We start from the raw sequence: 26,729 nt of genomic DNA on the forward strand, positions 1-26,729 counted from the left end.
TTTTTTTTATTTTTTTCATGATATTTATTCAATATATCTTTCAAAAAATAAACGGTACAATAAGTAGATTGCACCATCATTGCTGAACACACTCAAGACTATATATAATATCAGGACAAAATCTACCCATGAGTCCTACAAGACCTTTTGTTTTCTAACTTTTTGAATTGCACTCACACCAAAGCGATCGCCCCCATGTCCCCAAAAAAAAAAAAACAATAAATTTTTGCCGCCCAAAGCTCTAAATGCCAACATATCTTTGAAAACATAAACAGGGATTTAACCAGAAAAAGGCAATACCAAACGGGCTCAAAAGAATCCAACAGCTCCTGTCGCGTTACCATGGCATTCTTTCAAATTGGCATCACACGTACAGCTAGGACGGGAGAAATAGGAGCGATGCATCAGCTATGTAGCTTTTCTAAGGTTTGCATATAACTGAAGTATACGTTCATAACCTTTTTCCTATGCCAGCTTAAACATGAATCCAGGTATACAGAATAAAATTCAAATAAATATCCAAAACTACCAACTTTATGCTTATACGCCTCCTATAACAGTTGATTGAGAGCAGAATTTCACTGATACGGATTTAACATAGGCCACAACACATATCTACCAGATATCTATGTACTAAATGCTAATATTCATTCTGCATTCCTGTGCAAGATCGTCCAAAGGATTCATTCAATCTACAGACCAGTAGTAGATACATAGACTGATCACTCCATGACCCTTGAAACATGCGACAATACAAGACATTTTGTAGGAGTTCAAGTTCCCCATGACAAGACTACACTACTCAAATTTCTTTATCAGAGAGAGATCATTTAGCATTTTCTCGATTGCATCATCTTCATGGATCCGTCCTTTGCTCTGCCAGATAGAACAAGAGAATTAAAGATAAATGGCCTCTATGTTTCAAAAGAGTCAATACTTGAAAAAAAAATTTGTTCTGGATTTTATCCGACGGCAAAAAGATATGATAAAGCAGCACAGATACGTTACCTGAAATAAATCAAAGTATAATAGTTCTAAAGAGTGTGATACTAGTTTTATATAGGCAACACAAGCAAAATTTCTGGTAAATCGAGCCGATGAACGTAGAGATTGTACGACCTCTTAAGGCATGGACATAGACTTACAGAAACAATGCCAGGAAAAAATTAGGCAAAGTATCATATTTTTCTCCAACAAGGGAATAGTTTAACAAACTTGACAAGAAGAATTTACTCGAACCTACTGGATTAAGGAATCAGAACTACAAGAACAAGTGCCCAATGGTGACCAAATGATGTCAAAAATAAGTGTATTTAAGAATTAATCTTCACCTGAAATCTCACTACAACACCCCTAGGTAGCAAACACAGGGCCCTAGGAAATAATAAGTCTTATCCTAACTGGAGAAACTTGCAACTGCATTAATGGTGGTTCTGTTTGTAAAACTTCGTAGAATGGAAGTGAAGATGACTTTGTAAAGGCTTTTAACCAGTGTGAAACCAATAAGAGGAATGAGATATCCATTCCAAGATATTGAGAATGGGGAAACATCATACATCACAACTAGGTTAAAACAAAAACAGATAATAAAAAGAAGCAACTCAATAGAGTGGTTCCTATAGCTATTACCTTAATTGATGGGACCATAGCAATAGCTTCCTCAACAGTTTCTGGGCAAAGATTGCCAAGCACACAAAGCTGCAAATCCAAAGAAAAGCATGTGATTAGTGCAGTCTTCATTTAGATGATCGAGGTTCCAAACTATTAACTAATTCACAGCATCCATACCTCAAATTCAGCCAATCGGTACCTACTTAGGATTCTGATAACTGCATTAAGAATTTGCAATACCAAGAAAAATCATTTTTTTTTTGGTTGGGGTTGGGGGGGGGTGGTGCGGCGGGCACAGAAGTTTTAACAATTATTCTTCCTAGTCCTCTGTTTTCTGACTTCAGAAAAAATTTAAGGACTGTAACTTTCTCTTTTTCTTTCAAGAAAAGTGGAGGGGGTGCAGAGACCCCCCACAAATTTATTAAAAGGATACTCTCTAACTTGTCTCACAGCATCTTGGTTTTTGTAGCGACTAAAGCGTTTCACGTACTGCATTGACTTCTCAAACACCCTGAATAGAAAAACAGAACTCAGTGAAATACCCAAGAGTAGCCATGAGAGCATATATAGGAAAGAAAGTTGAGTAAATTTAAAACTGGACAACACCCACTGAGATATTTGGTTTGTAGGATCATCAGATAGTTGCTGAAGCTGCTCGTATTTACGATCAAGAATAAGTGCAACTTCACAATTCATCAGGCACTTTGCCTTCAAAAACTCTGGAGATTACAGTGACAAAATTAAGTATTTTCACTAAGCATTAAAACAGCATAATAATTATATGCATTAGATGAGGTAGAAGATACATATGGAATGGGAATGCATAACCAACAAAATATTTCACTCACAATACAAAGGCATTGCACCAGAATAATTGCACACATTTGCTCAGGGGAAACAAGGACCATTTTTCCCTCGAATAAAGCAATCAGTATCAAAAACCATATGGAATGGATCAATCATGATTACCTGCCAGATAAAATCATCATTTGCATGAAGAAAAATCTGATAGATGTTGTGATGCCTCACTAAACACCTCTAATTTTGAAATGTTCCCTTGGAATGTCATACAAATCTCTCTCTTTCTGGACTTCCCACCACATTGCATTTGGCATCTCAAGATTTGAAATCAGGAATGGACAAAAAACAGGCAGACTATGTGAATGCAAGATGAAGCAATAAGTGGTCAAATTGATTATCCTTTGATGAGATAAGAGGCAGGTAGCAGGTACAAATAACATCCCTCTCCAGGGAGGTTGAGAAGGTTAGATAACTATTAAGGATGGCTGTCCCAAATGAACCTTTGAAGTTATTCAATCATCAAGGCCTCCACCAGCTATCTCCACAAACAACTGCCCTCCAAAATTTTATGCTATTTCATCCTTGAAAGAAAAACCCAATCAAAGAATCATCCTATGAGCTCCCATTTTTTGCAATCAGCTATCTTTAAAATCTATTATTCTTGATTTTTTGGAAGCAGACACAAAAAGGTTCTCCCTTTTATTTAGGAGGATAAAAAAGTTTCCATCTCCATGGAAGTTTCTCCTCCAAATAGGATCCCAACCCCGACTTCTCTTCCCTTCATAATGATATTTATGGTCTCAAGGTCAAAAGTTCAAGAAACTTCACATGAAGACTCTCCATTGCATCTACTAAAAGGATTTCACTCATTTACTTTTCTCCCTCTTAATCTATAAAATCTTAAGTTCTAATCCTCCTTAAAAATACCTTTCTAAAATTTCAAAGCCAAATTAACATCGTCCCTTCCACTCATCTTTCCTTATGCTGTATGTCACACATATATGCACAAACAGCCTTTTTTGGTGTCAAAAGTTACAAACTATTTGCCCAGATAAGCAAATTTAGTATCCTGAAGTCTTCTAGCACGTAACTCCACTTGTTTTTAGCCTAAGAAACCAAATTCCAATCTTGAATTGAACAAGTCCTCTAGAAGTTTGGTAGGATAATATACATTTCTTCTCAAAATAAGTGACAACAATTGTAGAATAATAAACTCAAGGAGCTTGTGCACCAGTTGGTAGTTGAAGATTTAAACAGTTAGAACAAAATGTGAAGTAAAATATAGAAAGATCAAGAACATAAGGTGATCTGAAAGCAAAACAAATGACATATGTTAAAGCCACATTATCAAGATAGGGGAAGAAGAGCACGATATTATAATAAAAGTAATGTTGCAATTGACAACCAGAGGTTACAACACAGGTGCGAAAGATATATACACAACTTCGAATTCTGATAAAACATCATGCACGATAAATTGTTGGATGGAATGGAAAGGTCTAGAAGGCATCTTAGAAAAATCTTTTTTTTTTCTTTTTTGGAAATGCCAAGGAAATAGCAGAATTTACAAATCTGCAGTTTCATCAGGAAGGATAAGAAGTTAGTAACGTGAATAATGTGGCGTTTAATTTTATTAGAACAGGGTAAGAACAAAAAAAGTGTGACAAATATATTCATACATTAGCAAACATTAGGAAGGATAAGTAGGAATTTTGAACATTGGATTCGCAAATAATGGGAATGGTCAAGTAATTTTGATAAGAAATAATTTAATAAAAAGATAAGATCATCACCAATTGTTCGATGAGGAGACTGTCAAGACTCAAGAACACAATATCAAAAGGAGATCCAAACACAAGGATAACAGAATTTTAAAGACATTGTCAATAAATTCAACGGAAGATGTGTTAGTAAGGATGAAAATAGGTAAGGAATTATAGCATGAAATACAGTACCACATACAAAAGAAGAAAAATGAGTAAAAAAAAAAAAAGGAGCCTTGTGGTACAAACTCATAAGAACAAAGGAAACAAACAAAATACAATATTTACCTTCAAATCTAATCATACTGGATACTAAACTTCCTGTCTCCTGATGGAGTTCAATGGATGAGTCTATTTTTGAAGACATTAACGAAAAAACAAAAAAAATGCACATTTATTATAGATCCTAAATGATTCATCGTTGAGTGCCAAAAGAACTTATTTGGCAGGAAATTAGAATAAGATTTATATTAGATACCATGTTGATAGTATTAAAACGCATATGAGGGAGCAATTAGGTGTAGACAGGCAAGACAACTCCCAAGAACAAAAGGTCTTCACTACGAATCAACTATGTACCCTGATTTCCAATACCTGCTTTAGAAATGTTATAATTGAAATTTCCCCTTGACCCAAAAAAAAAAAACAAATAAATTTAAAAATGGAATCCTAGAAGCAACACTTGAATATAGAGTTTGGAAATATTGGTCAAGCTGGAAAAGCTTATACCTGTAGAAACGCAAGAGGAAATATGGTGACTTGAAAATGCAGCTAAAATTGGGTGTAGAGATGCACAGAATAAACTGTTTTCTACCTTACATGAATTCTGCCATAGAATGAAGAGATGGATAAAAAAATCTCTACTAGGGTTGTAGTTAACTTTCATATAATCACAAAATACCACAAAGACGATACACTAAATTTATTGGTCCAAAGAACAGGTTATGTGTGGGTCAAAATACTGGCCCAAGAGTATGAGTATAGCAAAGACAAGGCTGTAGAAGGTGGATAAAGCAATAGAATTAGGAGAGATGGAATCCATAATAAGTGCCTCATTGAAAGTTTGAAAGTGGTATTATTTAAACATGGGCATGGAAAACCACACAAGATGACATAAACAAGTTTAACATGGCCGTCGATGGATCAGGGAAGGTAAGGATTTTGACTACAAGTTGATGGGCTGCAAAAGAAAGGTGGATCTGACAGAACTGGGATAAAGGTAGTGAAAATTTTTGAGGTACTTTCAACTTCAGAACTTTCACTTTCAGAGGATTTGACCTTGCTCAGGAACCACAAAGTAGATATAAAAAGCTAACTTATAGTTATGGGATAAGAAATACTGTTAACATTTTTGTTTTTGTGACTAGAATCTGAAATACGTTCAAAATCTTAATCAAAGTAAAAAGGAGAATTTACCCATACTGCACCTACTCTAACAATATTTTGAATACAAGTTTTAGCATGCAAGAACATGCATCTATGTAGTCATTGTAGGAATTATAATTTTCCACACGACAAACATGTATACTAATGGATGCCTAACATCACAGTTGGCACAAATACTTCTTAAAAATTCTTAAAAATTACAATGCTCATAATCTGTCTCTATGCTCACTCACCTTCACCAATTTTTAGCTCCGCAGCATTCTCTTCCTCTTCTCCAGACATCTGCACAAGCAGCATTAGTAGTTAGAAAATCAAGAAATCCCTATGGGAAGAATGCACAATATTAATTGCATATGTACAAAAGGAAGAAAAAAGTTGCTAGAAGTTGCAACGTTGAAGATTGCAGAGGCACCATATGGCTATTTGCTCCAAGTATCTACAGATTTTGTTCTCTAAGCATTTCTAATGAGTATACAATCTTTTCATCAAAAAAGAAGAAGAAGAAGTGATTACAGATTTTGGATATCTTTGCATCTAGGACAACAAATACCCAGGAACTTTCCGTGAGAAAATAAATAAGATCAAATTGAAGGACCCCGGATCACATAACCAGGGTTCTGGCCATCAAATCATTCACAGGGAAATAAAGGTTCGAGAAACACATTTTTAGAAAGTCAAAAGCCTCAATTTTTTTGGCCCAAGCCATGAGTTTTCCCGTTAAAAGCGGCGATCTTTGGGACTAGGAGCAGCGGTCTTCGTTGGCATGCGCAGTTCCCATGAATGAAAAAAAGGATGGCTATGACTATCGTTTACCTAAAAAATTTATATTTATTATTTATTTATAACTCAATAACTTCATTTCTCTTCTAAAGATGCTACAATTCCAGTTGAAGACCACCCAAACCCGTGATGACGGCCACCGGATGCCGCGGGTTCATCATACATCCCTCCTAAACCACCGCTAAAATACCCTCCAGAGTAAATCCACGCTACCTCGTGGATTGAAACCCCACAACCTTCCAACTCCCAGCCAATAAATCATCGAAACAAACACGGAGACAGAAAAAAAGAGACAAAGATTCAGGATTTGTGCACCTGGTATCGCGCTTGGATTCTTGTATCGCCGGTTGAGATGCTCCTCTCGCCGGTCGGGAAGGTCGCTTGTTGCCGATCGCCGGTCGCCGCTTGGGAAGAGGGAAACGGTGAGGAACGGGACCGAACCCTAGCTGCCTCCGAAAGCCTTTTCTTCGTTACTAATTATTACTTCTTTTTTTTTTTTTTGGTTCCGATTCCGGTTTGGTTTCAACGCGTGTTTCTTTTTCTTGCAGTCGGATTCGGATCCATCCACGGATAGCTGGGCGCGAAAAGAGTGTGTCACGTGACGGGGTTTAGAGGCTTGCTCGGTTTTTAACTCATGTTTCTTCTCCTGCATTCAGATTCGGATCCAACGGTGGAGGAAGCTCTTGCTGGTCAGAACTGACCGAGACCACAAGTCAAATGCCTTTTTTTTAAAAAAAATATATAAAATAAAGAACAAAAATTAATTAGGAATTGGGACTCATCCCCTATGGGCATGACCCTCCAGAGATTTTGGCTTCGGGTAATGATAGTAGTTAGCTAGAAATAGATGTTACCGTTAGAGATTGCTTTGCTGGATTTAGATGGGGTTTGCTGGATTTATGGTTTTCCAATCAAATTTGCATTTGGCTAAAGATTCTGTTAGTCTTAATTTTTTTGTTAGATTGTGTTTAGATGCTGAGGAGGTTTTTGAAGATGGTGTTTGCTTGCATATTGGATTTCGAATATATATTTTCAAGAAAATGGACAAAATTTGTCTTTCTAACCCCATTGCATTATGTGCATTTGTGGTTGGCTAACTCATGAGAAAGAGATAAAATTAATTAAAATAGCATAATAAAAACAAAACTTTTTAGAACATTATATTCATTAATTATAGTATTAATTTGATAGTAGGCATGATGATAATGTTATAATAAATGCACTTTGTAACGTTGATGCATCCTATAATGTAACATTGTTTTAATTTTTCATCACAAAAAAATAGAATATAATATAATATTAAAAAATCATAAGAGAATAGCAGTATTCTATAATGATATGCAATAACATAGTATTGTATCACAATATTATATACTAATATTATACTGTTATAATATTATTATATGGTAATAGCATAATAATTTTGTACGATATAATATTATATTTCTAATCATATTAAATAATACGTGATTATGTTGTAGTATTATAAAAATTATTAATATAAGATGTTAGTGCAATATGCATATGTTTTTATCCAAGTTCATTACTAGTTATCACCAATAACATATGTGCTATTGCTCTTTTAGCAAAGTAAAATATATAATATTATATGATAAATACTTAATATTATATTAACATATTATATATACACTATGCTATTAATATTATTAATAATAATTTCTTGATAAGTTTGTCCATTGTGTATGTTATATTGCATGATTATATATGATGGCGAAGGCTGTTACCATGAAAGTTATTAAGCATGCGATGGCACATATATGATTTATGACAGATTGTAAACCCCAAGTTGAAGCTGAGCTGATGATCATTGTAAAATTAAAACTTTTTACCAGTACATAATATAACAATAATGTCTAAGTTGTACTAGTATTTTAGGCTCGATTATTTTGCCATCAACGCATATGATCCATCACATATATACAAAATCCAGAGTAGAAGTTTTGTCGATGCGTAAGGACCCTGCATGCACCGAGGTTTAGAATGATAAAATTAGCCAAGTCCTAAATGTGCATTGGTCCAGAAAAAATTATTTGTATAGCATAACTTGCCCAAATTTGAAAGGATAGGACACATTAACTGTTGAAAAGAAAAATATTAGCTAAAGCAGCGAAAGCCTTTGATATTTAGAGATTTGACGGAACATAAATTTTTTATAAGTGAGATGATCTCATATGTTTGATCAATGATGCACATACATATGATCTATGATAGAATAGAAAGCATATGAAAAAAAATATATAATTATAAAACTAATACATTAAGATTATGATATAATTTAATCATATATAGTACAAAATATAAATAAATTGATGAGTAAATACTAGCGTGATCAATATTTTGTTGTTTTATTAGATTGATGTATATTAGATTTTGATGGTCAGAAGGCAATAGTTGTCCAACTTTGACAAGTATCATGTCAGATTTTGGATAGGATCTTAGGCAAATCCCGGCTTCCATAAAATGCTAAAAAACTGGTGCAGTTTTACGGAAAGCTTTTGGCCATACCAAGTATTGGAGTGACAAAATTAGCCAAAATTTATGACGCATAAATTATTTTGACCTTTAGGGAGAACAAACGAGCTCAACTCCTAGACACACTCTCATATTCTGAGGAAGGATTTCTCTGGAGCACAAAAAACTGAATATCCAAAACACTAGAACCTACAAGGTCGTTACTGGTTATGGGCAGTTAATACAAGAAATGAGACGAGAATATTAATGGTCACTGAGCACAACTAAGCACAGCAAATATTTCAAGAGATTAATACTGCAGAAACTGATTGCGAGAGCAGAACAATGGAGTTCTAACAACAGGTGCTGCATCATATCCATATATTACAAAACTAGACTTCAAGATTCAACCGACTGCCCCCTGCTCGATGGCATGCAAGACTCATGATGTTGATAGCCTGCTCGGAGGATGTGTTTCACATATTCAGATGAACCTGCAAAACTTAAAACCAATCGAGCAAAGATGTTACTGAATTTATCAGGCATGAATGTATATATCTAAGCGTCCATAACATGCATTTCTTCTTTTTTTTTTCTGGTTTTTGTATGCCTGATCTTAATCATTCATATATAAATATTTCAGCATAAGCATGAGCACAAATGTTCTTAAGCATTGTTTAAGCTTAAGGCTCAATATTAATGGAAATCAACCACACCAAGACGAGATTATAAAAAGGCTTTTTAGAATTAAAATTAGTTATGCCCTCTGGACTTTATCTCAGCCGGTTGACACTCTTCTCCTCAGGAGAAAGATCCTAGATTCAACTTTAGATGGTGGCATGCCCACCACTATTTGCAGGAAAAACAAGTTGAGCCAGTTGATAGTAAGTCATTGGGGGATGGATCAAAGTAATGACCCAAGTGTATAGTTCCATATATTGGGCTTTGCTACTCAAGATTCTGAGGAGATCATTTGAGCATAATGTTGACTGCTAGCTTCAAGCATGTATAATATACCCTGGGCTCAGGACTTCAGGCCAAACCTAACCAGCCGTGCCATGGCCAGTGCTCATATGAGGTACCACGCCATACTTGCACAGAATATAAGCCTTCTTAATTATAGATAAATAAGTGTTCTACCATTAAGAATGGTCATCTTTTGAATGTGCAACTCTCCCAGAAAAACTCTGGCATATACTCCTATATCATGTCAATCATACTATTGCTTATTGCTTCAGTATCATAGGACATACAAGGTTCTACAATATACTCCAAATACTTAAAAAGATTGACTAGAAATACTAGCATACATAATGCAAAATGGTTCAGCATATAAAAAATTTCAATATTTATTGGAATCTTTGAACTCACCATGACAGCTACAAAGTCCAGGCTGTTTCATTAATAATAAAGCAGATCCTCCAAACTGCTCATAAAACATAAACTATCTATCAGGACTGAACAAATTTTACTCATGCTGCTACCATGAACATTAAAATTGCAAGTAGTTTTCCAAAAGAAACAGCTGCTAGGCTGGTCTAGGACGTGGTGGATAGATCAGATACAAAAGTACTTGAGAAATCTTAGCAGGAGCATCCACAAAGGGTATGGTAAGGAATTCATGGAAGAGCTTTGTGATGTTCAACACATAGGCTAGAGAGCGTTGGTGACAAGGGCGTTCATATAAATGGTTCCAAGGACAAAGGCAGTGGGAGGAATGGAGTTGAAAATAGTAGTTATTTTAGAGGATCTGGGCTTGGATACAATTTAGTTCCCAACTAATATTTACAAAGCCAATCAGAATAGATGGGATAAAGAATTTGTTGACACGAACATGGACTACTTTCATTTACATATTAATATTCTTACATCTAATCACCTGATAATAGTAATGAGCATCATGAACTCATTTAAATCATCAACAGAAGTTTAAATGATTTAAGATTCTCGCCTCTAAGTTAAATTCTATGAGTGGTCAGATTTAGCATGCTTCAAATATGCTATGCCTTGCAGGAACAAGCCTAATAAAATAATGAGGATAATATGTTTCCATATTAGATATTGCACCATCAATTTGCAAAAGATGCTTCACATAATAGGTGGCAAATTACAGGCATCATCCATTTAGTTGATTTATGAACTTTTCCCAGTGATCTGCTCCTAATGTGAATGGTAGTTTGTATCTATTTTAGTGCCAAAACAGCCCAATATTAACTGATTCACCTCCTAAGGAGTTTAGCACCGCTAAAGGGCGGAAGATTGGCAAGGCATGTATGATGCAATTTGGGGGATCACGTCTAGCTATTCTATGGCACCCAATTCCTCAAGCAATAAATGATATTTCTTACTTATCAGAGTATTGTGAATGATTCAGGGAGCACTCAAGGTTGTCTTTAATTTTTTTTGTTACAAAAAGCAATACCAAAAGTGTGATTCTGATCGGAAAAGTTTTATAGTTCATTGGAAAAACCATTTGTGATTTGTTTATCTTTATCAGGCTACTCTTGTTCAATTGATACGAAACACTTCCTAACTGCGTGACGTTTAATAGTTAGTTTATTCATCCATATGGATGGAACTGGTGAACCAGGAAATGTAACCCTGTACTCCTCAAAACTCTTCATGAATGAGTTTGCCTTGATTACTTTTCTATTTAACTTTGCTATTCCTGTCTGAAAATGTTGTGACAGTATTAATATGCGCCATATTTTGACAGGCTTGATCAAAAGTTCTATTTGTGTGAAAGGTACACGTCCACATGATAATTGATTCCATTCATTTGTTGTCCTGTGCTAAGGCTTGTGAGTAGAAGTTGCGTGGTTGTGGATTATACTATGATGAAGAATTCTCATGCTTAGCATAACAGAACATTATACACTACAAACAGCAAGTAGCCAAGTCTAGTAGGATGTTTGATACAAGATAACTAAGAATGACCATACTCACATATGTGCGCAGCTGTAACATGCCATTTTTGTTTTCTTTCAATTTGAGATGATTAACGGGGCTCAATTGCCGGCTTCCCCATCTCCTGCACATCCTCAGGCGAAAGTATCTTGATATACCACACATTGTTCACAAATGACCTGTGTTAAGGGCCAAATAAATTTGTTATATCAGAGAATGTATAAGCAAGCAAACCAGCTGCATAAATACACAAGTTGCTAGAACCTATATTCAATATATATAGATTGAAGTATTAACTCTTGAAACTATTGAACATGCAAAATGATACAGCATTATAGGAGCTAGAGCCCAGTGATTTCAAGGCAGTTCTTAGCCCAAAATACAAAAAATTAGTAGACCATATTCAAGATCACCATAACCCTGTTATTTTGGAAAAACAAATTGCCAGGTTGAAAACCTAATAATCTAACAGTTTAATCATCATATTGAAAATTTACTTTCCTCTTTATCCTTCATTCTGGTCATCAATAGAATAATTTAATACGGAAATTATATTAGAAAACCCACACCCATAGCTCTTCTTAATATTTATGTTCGCTTAAAATTTCCTCCAGCATTGTGAGCATATACTTTAGCGATTTGTATATATGAGACTAAAGTTTGTGATACTTGATAGTAGATACTTCACTAATATTTTTATAATTACTCTTGTAAATTGCTACCAATAGTTAATTTTTCATTGAATTATAATTTATCCTAGAGTTGATGCCTTGAATAGCAGAATCAGTTGCTTTAGATTGTCATCTAACAAATATGCCCTAGTGTTAAATATCCTCACACTTTTGTTACAATTTTTGTTAAGCTTCCTTTTAATTTAAAAAAAAAAAAAAAAAACACTTCTCCTATTATGCATGTGTCAGTTAAAAAAGGGTGCATTCTCCTTGATAATCACACTTCTCAACTTAAAACCAGTCCTTACCAAAATCACCAACATATGATCTTTTAGAAAAGAGAAAAGCAAAATCTTTAAAAAAAAAATAATAGAAGATCAGAGTTATTCTTTATGGCATGCTGCAGAAACAAAGAATCAGACTGGGTAAACTACTGTTTCCTAATTCAGACTCTTTGCCAAAGGAGTCTTCATATCACTCAAAAACCCTTGTTTCTCTTTGCTTTCTTGACTAATAACAATACTAGACCCCTTTTGGGGAGTCCTTCAATGTTGGGACTCAGTAGAGTATCCAGCCTGTCCTTATTCTAATCCTTCCGACTGTATATACAAGGAATTCTTGCAGCCAAGCTTCTCTTTTCTCTTTTTTTTTTCTCTCTCCCCTTCCATCCACATGCTTGAGAGGATGCATAAGCCAAATGAATAAGAACAGTCCTCATAGGTGACTAGACACATCTTTGCTTCTCCTTTTCTATCTTGAGACTCCTTGAGAGAGGTATTAACATGGCTGGTCAATTATTGAAGACATTAGGATAGGAAATTTCACAACTAGAAAACTTGTGATTTTCTTCGATTAGATCTTGGCTGTCCACTTGGTAGCTTGTTGATGATGGAACCTCCAAACTATAACACTGGTTGTAGTACCAAAGTGCAGGTCTTTCCAACTGACATTTCTTGAAACAATGTAATTTCCAATAGGCAATTGCATCACGATGGGGATCTTTGGCAGAATGACCTTTTGCTTTTCCTTTCGCTTTTCCAATGATGTCCATGGATTTGATGAACTTCTTTTGATGTGAGTTTAGATTCCACTTTGCTAAGACCTATGTGGAATCATTTTGGGTCTACCAGCAGAATAACACCAGAAAGCACTTCTTTGAAGCTAGCCTCCAAGAACACTTTCTATGAGCATCAACCCTTATATAGTCATGGAAATTCATTGGGTTTCAGCCCATATACCATTAAGGCTTAAAGTAGATATTGGTACTTTCTTGCAACATTGACCCGATCTTCAATAGTGAGGATGCTCATGGACCACCTGGCTCCCAGATGAAAATATAGACAGTACCTGTGGAGTACAGAGTACCTCCACCTTACCACATTTCTCTGAATTATAAGACCTGAATGGATTTTCAAATGTTCTTCCACAGATTTTATTGCAAGATTTAAAAAAAAAAAAGAAATACTTTTTTTGCCAATTCTTTTTACTGAATTGCAAATCAAGGTCTACAAAATTCTTCCCTTTATTTAGATGTTTCATATCATGTCCAGTCTGTCTCTTTTTAATCTTTTAAATCTCCCACCATTTCTTGACTTTCTCCCAGCTTTTGTCCATCATCCTTGACAAAGTAATTCCAGAAGTCTTGACATTTTAACCACTGAGTGTCTTGAGTCAAAAGACTATCTATATTGCTAGTTTCTATTGATCATATATGTTTCCTGATTTCCAGACATTCAGCTGCTGGATGCTCAATGATGGGAAGCAGGTTCCCTATGTAAGCTATATGAGAATGGTTATACCCAATTACACAACCTATAAGACAGATTTTCTTTAGAAAAAGAACAATTTGAATAGCAACTACATTACAAGCAAGCAGAAAGAATATTATGACATTTCAATCAAATTTCCAAAAATATAGCTAGAACTGTTTTGAGCATTCTTACTCCCATGGGTCGTCTCCAAGGAGAAGCACGTCATTCTCCCTGTCGACAAACACAAGCTGCCAGCCTGATCTCAGAGGGTCTTCCAACTGACCCTCTATACCAAACATCTGACCCAGCTCCTCACGTAGTTCACCATAGCTGTTGAACCGTGTGATATCCAGTGATCTCCCTACTGATCCTGACTTGTATACCTGCATATTGTGACCAAAATTTTTAATATGAAAGATTTAGATTACAGTGTTATGATCTTTCTCACTCCTCTTACCTTGACAAAAGTTTTGGTTGTTGGATCAGCCTCTTCTGCATTTTGCAGCACAGCAGATGACTCTTTCAGGCCACCATAAATAGAATTTTGAAGACTTGAGGAAGCATATGTCATTGTAGATATATCGTTGGTAATAGAAATTGGGCGTAGACTAGGCACCGCATGAGAGAGGAGGGAGGAAGAATCTATATTAACACCAAACAGGGTGTGGTTCTGCATATCTAAAGAACTATTTTCAGTTCCCATAGAACCACCCTTCCCAGGGAATGATGGAAGCAATATCGTGTTGCCAAAAGTAGTGGACTGTGACATCGTAAATTTTGGTTCCCATGTTTGCTGATTCTGCTCGCTCATCATTGGTTGACCAAGTCTTGCTACATCCAAAATATTTGAACTTCCTTCTGGGTAAGCAGAGCCTAACATACTCTGAACACAGCCAGATGTCATGACTGTTGAGAAGTTCACACTTGAATCAGGAAATTCTAATTTTTCGCGCAACTGCGATGGCAGAGGTGACTGCTCTTGCTGCACATGAGTCCCAGGTATCTGGTACAATTCTGGGTAAGTTTGTGTATGTTGAACCTGCTTCTGGTTACTGATTGATTGCTGCAGTTGCTGATGTAGAACATTATGTGTTAGGTTCTCTGAAATATTTTGCGACTGAGGACAGATTATCTGTTGCTGAAATGCTCGCTGGATAATTTGCTGCTGCGATGATGGGCTGGTACTGTAGGACTGTTGAGGCAATTGAGAAGGTTGCTGAAAGTGTAGAAATTGTTGATTCACATAATCACTGCCTCTGGTACCTGGCAAAGCTGCAGCCGTCATCACTTGATACTGATCATGATCATTCCCCAGCAGTGTAGATTCCATTCTCTGTTGAACCCATGAGCCCATACCAGGTGACTGAAAATTTAACGATGGAAGGCCTCGTTCTCCAGTACTACCTCTCAACCACATCAAAGCATTGCCCTCATCTTATTGGTAATAAGAAAGCGAAGAGAAATATGAGAACAATGCTGATCGGGGGATTTTGTTATTAAGAAGAACTAAAAGTTCCCCATGGTAAATTAGATGCATCACTTTCTAATGTGAACAGAGTAGATGTTAATATTATACAAGGATGGACTAAAAAAAGGGAACACTCATGACAGCTTTCACTACCGATTTACTCTTACATGTACAGAAAATTGTAGGCAATGAGAGGCATAACAAGAGTGTGACTCAGATTGCTAGCTATCTACTGTTCCATGAAAATACCAATACTGCCAATTGACATTTCATGCGAAACTAACATTCCATTTGCCAACCACTTCGCAAAGCCCTTACCATGCGAAACTGTCTTAACACCCCCCCCAACCCCCACACACACAACAAAACAAAACTATTTAAGCATTATTCAACACAACTTTGAATGAGTCTGTGTTTGCAAATTTATGCCATTATATTGTTACTATTCTACGTTGATGGTAGATACTATTTTCCTTGTTTCTGGTACTGTGGTAACTCCTACCACCACAGTGACGGCATCTGGTATCGTATCATCTAAATATATGAGCCTATTTTCCCATTAGGGGTCGGATGCATAACATGCCATTTTTTCCATATCTCCTATCAAATATGGTTAGTTGAAACTGGTTCTTGATATATATTGTTTACAAAATAAATAATGCCACCAATTAAACTACTAAGTTACAGTTAAATTAGATACCAAGTGGCAAAAGAAACTATCTAATAAATGCAAATTGAAGGATGAATCTATTGAATGAACAGAACAAAGAATCAAAACCGAGATCATCTTACCATGAAAAGAGGGTACTCCAGGATACCAAGGACGTTTAAGCCTGAGCGGAAACAAAGATGGATACATGGGAAAGGTTGTTAAAGGCTCAATTTCCCATAATGAAACTCTAGGTGGTCTCTCACCTGCCGTTGATTCATCCCAACCAACCTGTGTTATTATAATGATATATAAATTCAGTAATTAAGAAATTGTCGAATATCCAGGATTGGATTAAGATAAGCAAAAACCATATAAATATAAGTGTTGAAACACACACACACACACACATATATATAGAGAGAGAGAGAGTTGGACTACATACTTTCAAGGAGTTAACAATTTAAAATCAATCACGCACCATCCAAATTGAAGATCCAAACTATTGAACACATGACAAAAAAAAGCCTAGAAACCAGAATTCATATATTTTGGTGGTTTCTAACCTATGCAACAAGTCATTCAAAAATAAACGAACTATCAATAGTCGTGGTGTGGTAAAATATATGATAGGGCACACAAATTAAAATCCACTTTATCGATCATGATCTATAGATCCTAAAACATGGATGGATATAAATTCATCATATTTTGATGATTGGATCATAATAAAATATAATTCATCATGCCATCAAAATTGTCCATTTTGACACCTAATTGATGATTAGGTTCGAGACCACCGAAACACATGAATTTTGGTTTCTAAACACCTTTTTTTTGTAGCATAGATCAAGTTCAATGGTTTGGATTTTAAATTTGGATAGTCCATCAACTTTCAACAGCTAACTCCTTTTTCAAGGAGATAAGATAACGCGTGTAGTCCAACTCATATACATACATGCATATACACATATAATTGAAGATTTTGAACATAAATGAGCAGTAATGGAATTAACTGAATTTGTATAAGACTGAGCAATAAAGACATTAAAAGAAATATTTTGAAGTTATAGCAGAATTATTCTTTTTAGGCAATCTAAAACATAAAATATTATAAATACATTGAGTAACATCTAGGGAAGTGGAGCTGTTAGTTTAATTTCCAAAGATGCACCAAAGTAACTATTAATGAGATCTCGAGGGTGATTAGATGTGTAGCAGGAGCCACTTCCTCGTCCATGATATTTCATGTACATACATGGTGAAGATTCGATCACATCAAAGGTAACTATAAATAGGAAAGGTGGGTGAATGAGGATCTATAAAGCTGACGCCAAATAGTTGGGACCATGGAATGGGCGGTACGGGGCGTTCCATACCGTACTGGTCTCATACCGATACGTCATTTCGGAGCATACCAACACTACTGTCTCATACCGAATAACATACTGACATTGGAGTGGGATTTTACCAGTATGGGATCCGGTACCGAGATGGCAAACCTTGGTTGGGACAAGGCTTCATAGTTATGGTTATATTTATACCTAGTCAGCTCTAATAGCTATGTGAAAGAGGGATATGATTTGATAATATATGACTTCTGCATATTTGTTTTTTATAATTGTATGTCTTTGAACAGTTGCCCTATGAAACATGTACGAGTGCATGATATTGTTTTATCACTCCAAACATGATGAACACTAAATGCAACATAAGGAATTTTTTTTAAAAAAAAGAACTGAATCAATCAAAATGATCTCTGACAGGTGGTATATTTTAGCAAACAAAAAATGCAATATTACTATAATAAGCATGATAAGTAACACCAATAACAGAGAATACAAAGTAATATACTATGTCACGATCATAGGCACACATGTACGTGCGCGCGCCCACACACAGTAAACATGAATTCTTTTCACAGTGAATATATAGCCTCCACCATCAGATATAGCACTTTGTTCAAATCAATTACTAGATTCTTCATCATAACTTACATATTGTAATTATCTCAAGGGCATACTTTAATCAATGTGATGGACACAAAGCAAGAGAGCTCCAATACAACTCTGTACCTTAACTGATCTCCAGTGAGAATTTGGCCAACGTAAAGGGTCCAAATCACTTATTTCTGTTATCGTTCCCATGTACCTAGATTCAACATTGCATTCACATTAGAACTTCTTTCAAAATGAGCAATTTAAAAAAAAAAAAAAAAAAATCTAAACCCATGATGAATAGGTTTAATTAGAGATGAAATGAAAATAAAAAAGATGACTGCATAGCAATTGATATGTCTTGAATGTTATAGATATGTACCCTTTAGAACTATTTCTAAAAGCAAAGTAGCTTGTCAAAAAAAGGTAACTCGTCAAAAACAATTATGGCAAAACGCTGCTACCTTACCTACGGACACTCGACTCCTCAGTCTCAAACAGCATACGAAAGCGCATCCCAACTGATACACGAGTGTGAAACACAGCCTTAACATATTTTGAAAGTGGTATCACAAACTCAGATGGACTTGCCCTACAAAAATTCCACAAGTATAACACTATTCACTAGGACAGAAGTATGGCCATGAAAAGAATATTCAGAGTATTTGCGCTACCTTGGGTTATAAAAAATGGTGAACCGACTATTTGTAGCAGCAGCATGAGCCGCAGCAGCAAGAAGTCCTATGTGCATGCTATCACTTGATAGAACAGATGAAGGCATTACAGTTTGTGGTCGACTTGCTCGTCTGATACCCAACAACAGCTGATTCTTTTCATTCCTAATGCATAAGATACATGGAAAATTAACTCTCAAGTACTGGACTCTGAGTATAACAACAAGATTAAAAGATTAAAGCAAACCATATAAAAAGAACCGAGTCTCCAGCAACAAGTCTCTTGGCACTAATAAACACACTCCACCCCGTGGTAAGAAGATGTCTTTTGGGTTGGCCTGCAACAAGAAAAATGTAGCAATGCACTAATCCACAGCATAATTTGTTTAAAGAAGATTTTGTTATTATGTTATTTTGTGGCATCACAATTTTCAAGGTAGTGAATGGACATATCCTGATTACCCAAATCATCGATTGTTGATTCATGACCCAAAACAGAACAACAAAGTTTTTCCCTCATCTTCATTATGACACAAAATTAAAACAGGGGAATAATAGACAAACAAGTGTCACACTCCAACATCATACTGGCAACAAGGTGGTACAAGAAATTGGTTGCAGTTCAAGTGAGTTAATATAAGTTGCTGGTATGTTTTAAATCAAAACTATGGTGATGCGCATCCTGCAGAACAGCAGCATCCTTTAGGATATGACAAACAACATGTCAATAAAAGCTGATAATTTGCTGGCAATATATCCATAAGACGTTCAGATGATATTCAGTAGTACATATAAGTGCTAATTGTTCACCACTCACGAGCTGAACCGAAGAAAGTGATTGATTGTGTAAATGTTTATCCACAATTATTCTCCTCGAGAATGGAATTCCCAACATAAGTCAATCAGAAAAAAGCAAACAGCTATTAAATAGTCCAAGGATTCAAACTTTGGCTATCCAGATTGACAAAATATTAATTTGAAGAATATGATAAAATCAGGTTTAAAGAAAAGAAGCAATGCCTGTGTGACATCTTATTTCATGGAATCACCTGACATATTTTCTAGAAGCATTTGAACTCTCCTAATTAAGGACAGCATACATATCTACATACATACACTGCTGAATCATCTTTGAAAACCGCTGAAAACATCATTCATGAACACAAACCATGTCTCTCAAAGGTTTCAGTCTTTCAGAGATGCAATTGTAACTTGGATGTATGCCCATTACTATTTGCTTAGTTCGACACAGGAATCTTAATAGCAAAAAAATATTCCAATATATAATTATGATTATGGTTTTCAGAATCGTCCTGAACCGAGTGGTTCAGGGCATGCCAAACTGGAGCGGTGGGAAACCGTGACGATTCTGGCTTGGAAAGGGGCACACGCCGGCGCCAAAGGAGAAAGAGAGGGAAAGAGAGGAAGAGAGAGAGACAGAGAGAGGAGGGGAGGAAAACGCCGGATGCCGCCGTCGGAGGGCGGCGTTGGCCGACCGAGACTGCTGGAGGCGTTCGTGCTCGGTGCCGTCCGATAGGAGCTTTAACCCCGAGAGAGAGAGGCGAGGGATGCTATCGGACAGTGGGGACGGCGGTGAAGAGGGATCTCTGACGCCGCTAGGTGGCCGCCATGACCATCGGACAGTCAAAAATGCGCGGATGGAGCTACAGCCGTGGAATAGGGACGACCACTCCTGTTTCTCACATCGTATTTTTTTAAAACGATGATGAATAGTGAAGACGGCAGTGGGTTTGCCGGCTTCACTATTTCAATTTTTTTTTTAAAAAGTCGAGAAATAGTAAAGCTGACAATGGATTTGCCGATTTCACTATTTCAATATTTTTTAAAAAAAGCTCAGAAACAGTAAAGCCGGCAAACCCATTACCAGCTTCACTGCTGTCAATTTTTTTTAAAAAAAATCATGAAATAGGGACGATCTTTGCCAGCTTCACTGTTGTCGGACTTTTTTAAAAAAGCCCGTGAAATAGGGGCGATCACCCCTGTTTCACAGCCGTGGAGCCACATGTGGCATTTACCCCACCCAACGGCCAGCCAGATGTCCTCCGACGGCCTCTCCGGGGAACCCCCCTCGGTCCCTTTCTTTTCCTCCCCCCTCTCTCTTCTCTTTTCTCCCATGGACAATACAGAGCCGCGGTGGCCACCATGGCCTTCCGAGGGCCCACGCAGCCCTCCGATAGCCATCGATGGTGTCTCCACCGCCTCAACTTGCTTTCCTCCCCTCCTCTCTCTTTCTCTTCCTCTCTTTCTCTCTTTTTCTCCTCTCCGGTTCATCCCTTCCTCCCTTCATCAGTTCGTGCCGGTCCGATCTGATACAGAGTCATACCGATTCATGCCACTGATCGACCAGAACAGTGTTTGATACCTCGATTATGATCATGATGACGGTCCTTGCAATCATGGGTAATTCTCATTAAAACTTGATGATAAGGTTAAGAAAAAAAAAAACCATCTGAACTTGATGATCATGCTCTGCTGCCCATCTATTGGTGATTTTTCAACATGTGCCTATGCTTGTCCATGTGAAATATTGAATAATTTTCTTCTAAACTGTCAGCTTGTGGTGCTTCAATGATCTCTCTGGTAATTTTCTCTTTCAAAAAAAATCTAGCTCCTGATGATACCTAGACACACGCACCAATAGATCATTTGCATCTTGTATTACAAAACACAGGTGCATGATCTGCCCAACCTTCAAACCTCGTTTCCCTTTTGCTCTTCCTTTGATCAAGTAGACTTGAATCATTGTAGTTGATGTATGCTTTGCATCCTGAGCATCCTCCTTCTAAGGATCTTCATAATCTTTAAACAAAATAAATGATTTTCCCAAGGTAAGTGATTAAAATTAAGCTCATGTAGTCCACAAAGCATACCAATTCTCCCTTCCGAATTGTGGAATAAACATTTAGAGCCCTTTGATTTACAGATGGTAAAGCCTGGAATGTCTACTCTTATTCTCAAGTAGAATTTATCCATATTCAGATTCCCAGAGACAGAAGAGGTCTGAATCAAAAAAGTGGGGAGAAATAAATCTTCCCCACTCTCAAGGATATACAATTCCATCCCTCTTGCAGAACAACATATTTTGAGGATTCATAAGTAGAGGTAGAAATAGGCCAGGCCAGGCCAGGCTTTGGCTTAAACAGACCAGGCCTGTATTGTAAAATACTAACCTGAATCTGGCCTGTTGGACTGGTTCAGGCTTAAAATGAGGCTCGGCCTGACCTGTTTTGCAAAATAAAAAAGCCTGGCCTAACCTGAAAGCCTATTTAAAAAGACTCTTTCGTCTTCTTGATTCTCGAAAGGACTAAGATAATTGGATATTGATGGGTAAGATCAATAATTAATTAATTATATATATTAATAAAATAATAATTTTTATTAAATTATATATATATAATTTATACAGGCCAGCCTGCAGGCTTTTAGGCCAGGCTTTGAAATTTTAGGTCTGACCTATTTATTTAAACAGGCCTTTTTAAAAGCCTATACCTGGCTTATTTAGATAAATAGGTCAGGCCAGGCCAGGCCGACAGCAGGCCAGGCCGTAGGCCCCTGACAGGCCGCTTGGCCTATTTCCATCCCTATTCATAAGTGATGTTTGCTAGCATAGGAGCTATGTCACCCTCATACTGAACACTGTGTAAGATTGCCCACAATTTATCCAAATGAGTTTGGTAGATTTAAGTTGTTGATACCGATGAAGATAGAATACTTCAGAATCAAAAAAGTGGGGGGAATAAATCTTCCCCACTCTCAAGAATATACAATTCCAGCCCTCTAGCAGAACACTTTAATTTGAGGACTCATAAGTGATGTTTTCTCTCATAGGAGCCATCTAACCCTCATACCAAACAGTCTTACCTAAGATTTCTCACAATTTATCCAAATGAGTTTGGTAGATCATTAGTTGTTGATACTGATGGATAAGATCAACTAGACGGATCCGTATGACCATTTTTAGCTTTATGTCTGCAATAATGGATTTTTACATTCGTGGACAAGTATATGGAGATACACTATGTATCGGAGCATTCTTTTGTATTCCATGGACAATGCTCTAGCTTCACATCTACTGTAATTCAAAATTCCACTTCACCATGAAAATACTAATGCCGTGGGACAAGGAAAGATCATGCAGTGAAGGTGATGAAGGGAAAATGAAGATATATATGTTGAAAGAAAAGAAAGGGGAAGGGTATAGAAGGGGAACAATCAATTGATCAAAATCTCAAACATCCACTGATAGCCCTCCTATTAGCACCAATTGTATATAAAGATTTTCAATAAAATACAATCTTTAAGACACTTCTACGCATCCCATATAACTACTTAGTTGGAACTCCATTACAGCAGAAACCTACAAATTCATATACCTAACAAGAATGTAAGTGATCATCAGAAGAACACCACCGCTTAATTCTCCTGAGATACCGGAACCACTTATATACCACAAATCATACAAATTCAATGATGGCCTTGAAGTAGCAGTCCAAGGCTCCTTGAGCTTTTCCAACAAGTATAAGATCACATAAATCCAACACTCGAGTATCAAGACCTGCTTCATTGAAGTTTATCTCTTCATTCTACACTGCAAGTGATTCTGACATTTCGATCTCATAGACCTGTGGGCTATCCCACATCAAGATCGAATTGTACATGCCCTATGAAAAGATTCTCAAGTACAGACTGCTAAGTAGATACCCTTTATGACTTACCTCGGAAAATATGCCTGAACTTCCACTCAACATCATGGAGATCCCGAGCAACAAGCTCCTGAGCTGGTGGCTGCTGTGAGAAATCCTACGGACAAACAAACAGCATTAACCCATTAGTTCTATTTATTGCTGTAGCCAATTTAACAAGATCAGAAAAAGATACAGTATCGGCATAGTTATCATACAAGAGGAGGAAAAACTTTCTCAGCTGCACGACGAGGAACAGAAAACCCTCCATGAGTACTGGTATCGCTCGCAGTCAAAGTCTTGCAGAAATAATTCGTTGGCTGCTTGCTTATAATACCCATCTCAGCAGGAAGGTAAGCATCATTCATTTCTTGCTGCAGAAGTACCAATGTTCATCAAGAAATGAACCCTAAAATAGAAAATTATCCAACTTCGGAACTCGGTTTTACCGGGTTTAAAGGCTGCAAGGTCATCTGAGCGTATACCTCATCCGTTTCAACATCTGCCTGAAATTTCACAACCAAACAGCACTCTCTAACCTACATTCTCTGACATTTCCTAGACAGCAAAAAGATGACCTCAAGAACTCACATGCATTGTAACATCGTGTAGTTGGCAAATCAGTTGTGGAGGCAAGTTTGGATAATTGGGGATTTGGCCCTCGACCTCCTTGTTTGTCGATACAGCAACCTTTGTTCCAAAACCAAGATTCCGTAAAAACATCAAAAAAATTCCTTCTAATTTTAGAAAAATCATTTCTTTGAGTTCAAATAAATTTCACCTGCTCGCTGTGACCCTGTGGGAAGTAGACAACTCGAGTGCCGAGCGTCGGTAAGCAAACAAGCGGGCCGGCGCAGGCATGCCAGAGCTCCGAATTTAAGCATCTCTTCTCTGCTCCTACCACAACGCACAAACCAAATAATCGATTTCCTCGGGATAAGAAACAGGAGCAGCGGCATAAAAATAAATAAATAAATAAAAATACCTTCTTGCGCCTGCTGCCCCAACCCGGCGGTGGAAAGCTTCATCTCTAAACCCTAGCTTCTAAAACGAAGAACACAAGCTCACTTCTTGGAACCCACCCCACTTCCGCAACTCCATCTCCTGTACGAATTCAAAGAAAGCTCCAATTTTACACTTCTTGGAACGCACTCCACTTCTTGAGGCACTTCCCCTACTCAAAAACACCAGCATTCTAGAGAAAATCCAAGAAACAGAACTCATCAGCTGCCAGACTTCAGCCGGAACAAAACTAGGGTTTTGGAGGGCAATCGAAACCCAAAAAGCTAAAACCGAACTCAAGCTGGTGAACCGGGGGGAATTCTTACGGGAAACAGACGCTATCCGAGCCCGGAGAAGCTCTTGGCGTCGGAAATCGCCATGGGAGGTCACTTCCACGCTCTTTCTGTACGATATGTGAATGATTGCGGAGAGAGAATGGGAGTGCGATCTCTCCAGCAAATCAGATTTTAACTTCTTTTTTTTTTTCTCTCGATATTTTTTTTTTTTAAAGCAATTTCTGGGACAGTCGGCGTCGGTTCAGAGGTTTTCTAGCAAACAGACTGTGAGGCTAATATGGCTTCCACGATCGCTTTAAGTACACCACGGTCGGCAACTTGCTACATCAACCACCGTCTCTTTGCAGAGGAATTGGTGCTGGCAAGTTCTAAAGCTCAATAAATGACACTAAGTACATGGTCCAAACTCGTGGATTGAGATCTCTAAAACCTAAGGAGATAGGTAGCTGGTTCCAATAATATCTTTCATGTAAAAGATAATTCATTATTTTTTATAATGTGCGTCATTGTATCGTACAATAATTACTATTAGATCTCTACAGACGGTGAAAAAAATGAGAGATCTTAAAATTGTAAAATAAAAAGATCATTTATTCTTTCGTGTAACAGATACAACTTAAACCCGATAGATAAATCGGTATATATTTTTTATCCTGGATATCAATACAACCATGCAGAGACTATAGATTAATCTCGATGTGAAATTGTGGATGGAAGTATCATGCCGTGGGGGAAGGAATGGAGATGAGGTGAAGTGATGGCTATGCACTGCTATAGTTAGCTACCTTTCAAAAAAAAACAAATCAATTAATTGAAGGTCACAACTAGCTAGTATTTTTGAGATAATCTTGAAAACTTCCTATAATATCATTCTGATCTATCTCATATGACAAAAGAATCAACTTAACAGCTAGTAAAAAAATAGACATATTAAATCGAAATGATATGTCTTTGCATGATACAAGATAGTTAAGTTTCTTTCTCAAAGCACGACTGCGAAATCTGATACCCTGAACTCCAGGTTTACAATCCTTCCTTCTGCAAGTGGAAGTAGTTAAAGTGATGGATCTATTGTTTCTGCTATTGCACATGAGTTTATGTCGGCATTTTTCCCCGACTAAACATGAGCTAATCAAATTTCGATCGAACAGCGTGAGGGGTTTCCTATTGTGATTCATTGTATTCAACACTATCTAATTTTGTTTAAGCACCATAGTGTAGGAGAAGGGTTCTAAGCCATGTGAATTGTTGAACATGCTATATTATTGCTACCTTCCAAACAAAGCAAATCAATATCTTCCTCTTGCATTATTTTTGAGATAATGTTCGAGTCCTTCAATAGTTCATGAGTCACCATCAAATAGGGTATGCACTTTAAATTTCCTTAGTGACATGATCTATTCACATGGCAAAGGATGGAACTCATGTTAGCTAAATCCAATGCTTCCAACTCAAGGGCAATGATGTGATCACCAACGCCTCAAGCTTCATGCATGAGCCCACCAATGGAATGTGGTGAGACCGATCCGATTTGGTGCTGGCCCCAATTGCATATTTGCCTTTTAGTAGGTACTGATGCTTCTACAGCACATCCATGCATCATTGTAAAATTATTAAGATCCGGCACATCGATATAGTGAGTACCACTATGGTGTACATAGATGAATCAAAAATTTTTTTGCTCTATCTACTTTACAGCCTCTTTCAAAGACTCCTATGGACATCACCACTCCTGTTCTAATTAATTAAGTGATGCAACAACACTGGATCAGGATCGCTTGGATATACCATGCACATATTTAGGCAATCTTGGCTTACGCAGGGTACTTGTAGCTGTTCTCTACCAAAATTTTTGACG

General features: G+C 37.0%; 2 protein-coding genes across 4 annotated transcripts; both read right to left on the bottom strand.

Annotated features, from left to right (window-relative positions):
* Positions 1 to 629: 629 nt before the first annotated feature.
* Positions 630 to 6,854, bottom strand: LOC105058909 (DNA-directed RNA polymerase II subunit 4). Its single transcript, XM_010941981.3, has 7 exons — positions 6,657 to 6,854; positions 5,795 to 5,843; positions 2,222 to 2,330; positions 2,045 to 2,122; positions 1,789 to 1,822; positions 1,630 to 1,698; positions 630 to 876 (listed from the first exon to the last, which is right to left on the bottom strand). The coding sequence occupies exons 2-7, from the start codon at positions 5,841 to 5,843 to the stop codon at positions 799 to 801; spliced, it is 417 nt and encodes a 138-aa protein (XP_010940283.1). The 5' UTR covers positions 6,657 to 6,854; the 3' UTR covers positions 630 to 798.
* Positions 6,855 to 8,967: 2,113 nt separating this feature from the next.
* Positions 8,968 to 25,193, bottom strand: LOC105058910 (auxin response factor 12). Of its 3 annotated transcripts, none has more exons than XM_029260253.2 (17): positions 24,902 to 25,193; positions 24,559 to 24,677; positions 24,355 to 24,470; positions 24,165 to 24,263; positions 24,023 to 24,079; positions 23,792 to 23,947; positions 23,607 to 23,691; positions 19,118 to 19,208; positions 18,871 to 19,035; positions 18,666 to 18,788; positions 18,335 to 18,410; positions 16,403 to 16,550; positions 14,600 to 15,576; positions 14,335 to 14,525; positions 11,760 to 11,899; positions 10,185 to 10,239; positions 8,968 to 9,307 (listed from the first exon to the last, which is right to left on the bottom strand). In XM_029260253.2, the coding sequence occupies exons 2-15, from the start codon at positions 24,599 to 24,601 to the stop codon at positions 11,812 to 11,814; spliced, it is 2,415 nt and encodes an 804-aa protein (XP_029116086.1). In that variant the 5' UTR covers positions 24,602 to 24,677; positions 24,902 to 25,193; the 3' UTR covers positions 8,968 to 9,307; positions 10,185 to 10,239; positions 11,760 to 11,811. The 3 variants fall into 3 exon arrangements, with proteins under 3 accessions (XP_029116086.1, XP_029116087.1, XP_019711032.2); XM_029260254.2 differs by having other exon boundaries at positions 24,355 to 24,464; positions 24,559 to 24,768; positions 24,902 to 25,192; XM_019855473.3 differs by having other exon boundaries at positions 24,559 to 24,768; positions 24,902 to 25,192.
* Between the last annotated feature and the right edge of the window lie 1,536 nt (positions 25,194 to 26,729).

The sequence above is a fragment of the Elaeis guineensis genome, chromosome 16 (assembly GCF_000442705.2).
Source record: "Elaeis guineensis isolate ETL-2024a chromosome 16, EG11, whole genome shotgun sequence".
Taxonomy (NCBI): Eukaryota; Viridiplantae; Streptophyta; class Magnoliopsida; order Arecales; family Arecaceae; genus Elaeis; species Elaeis guineensis.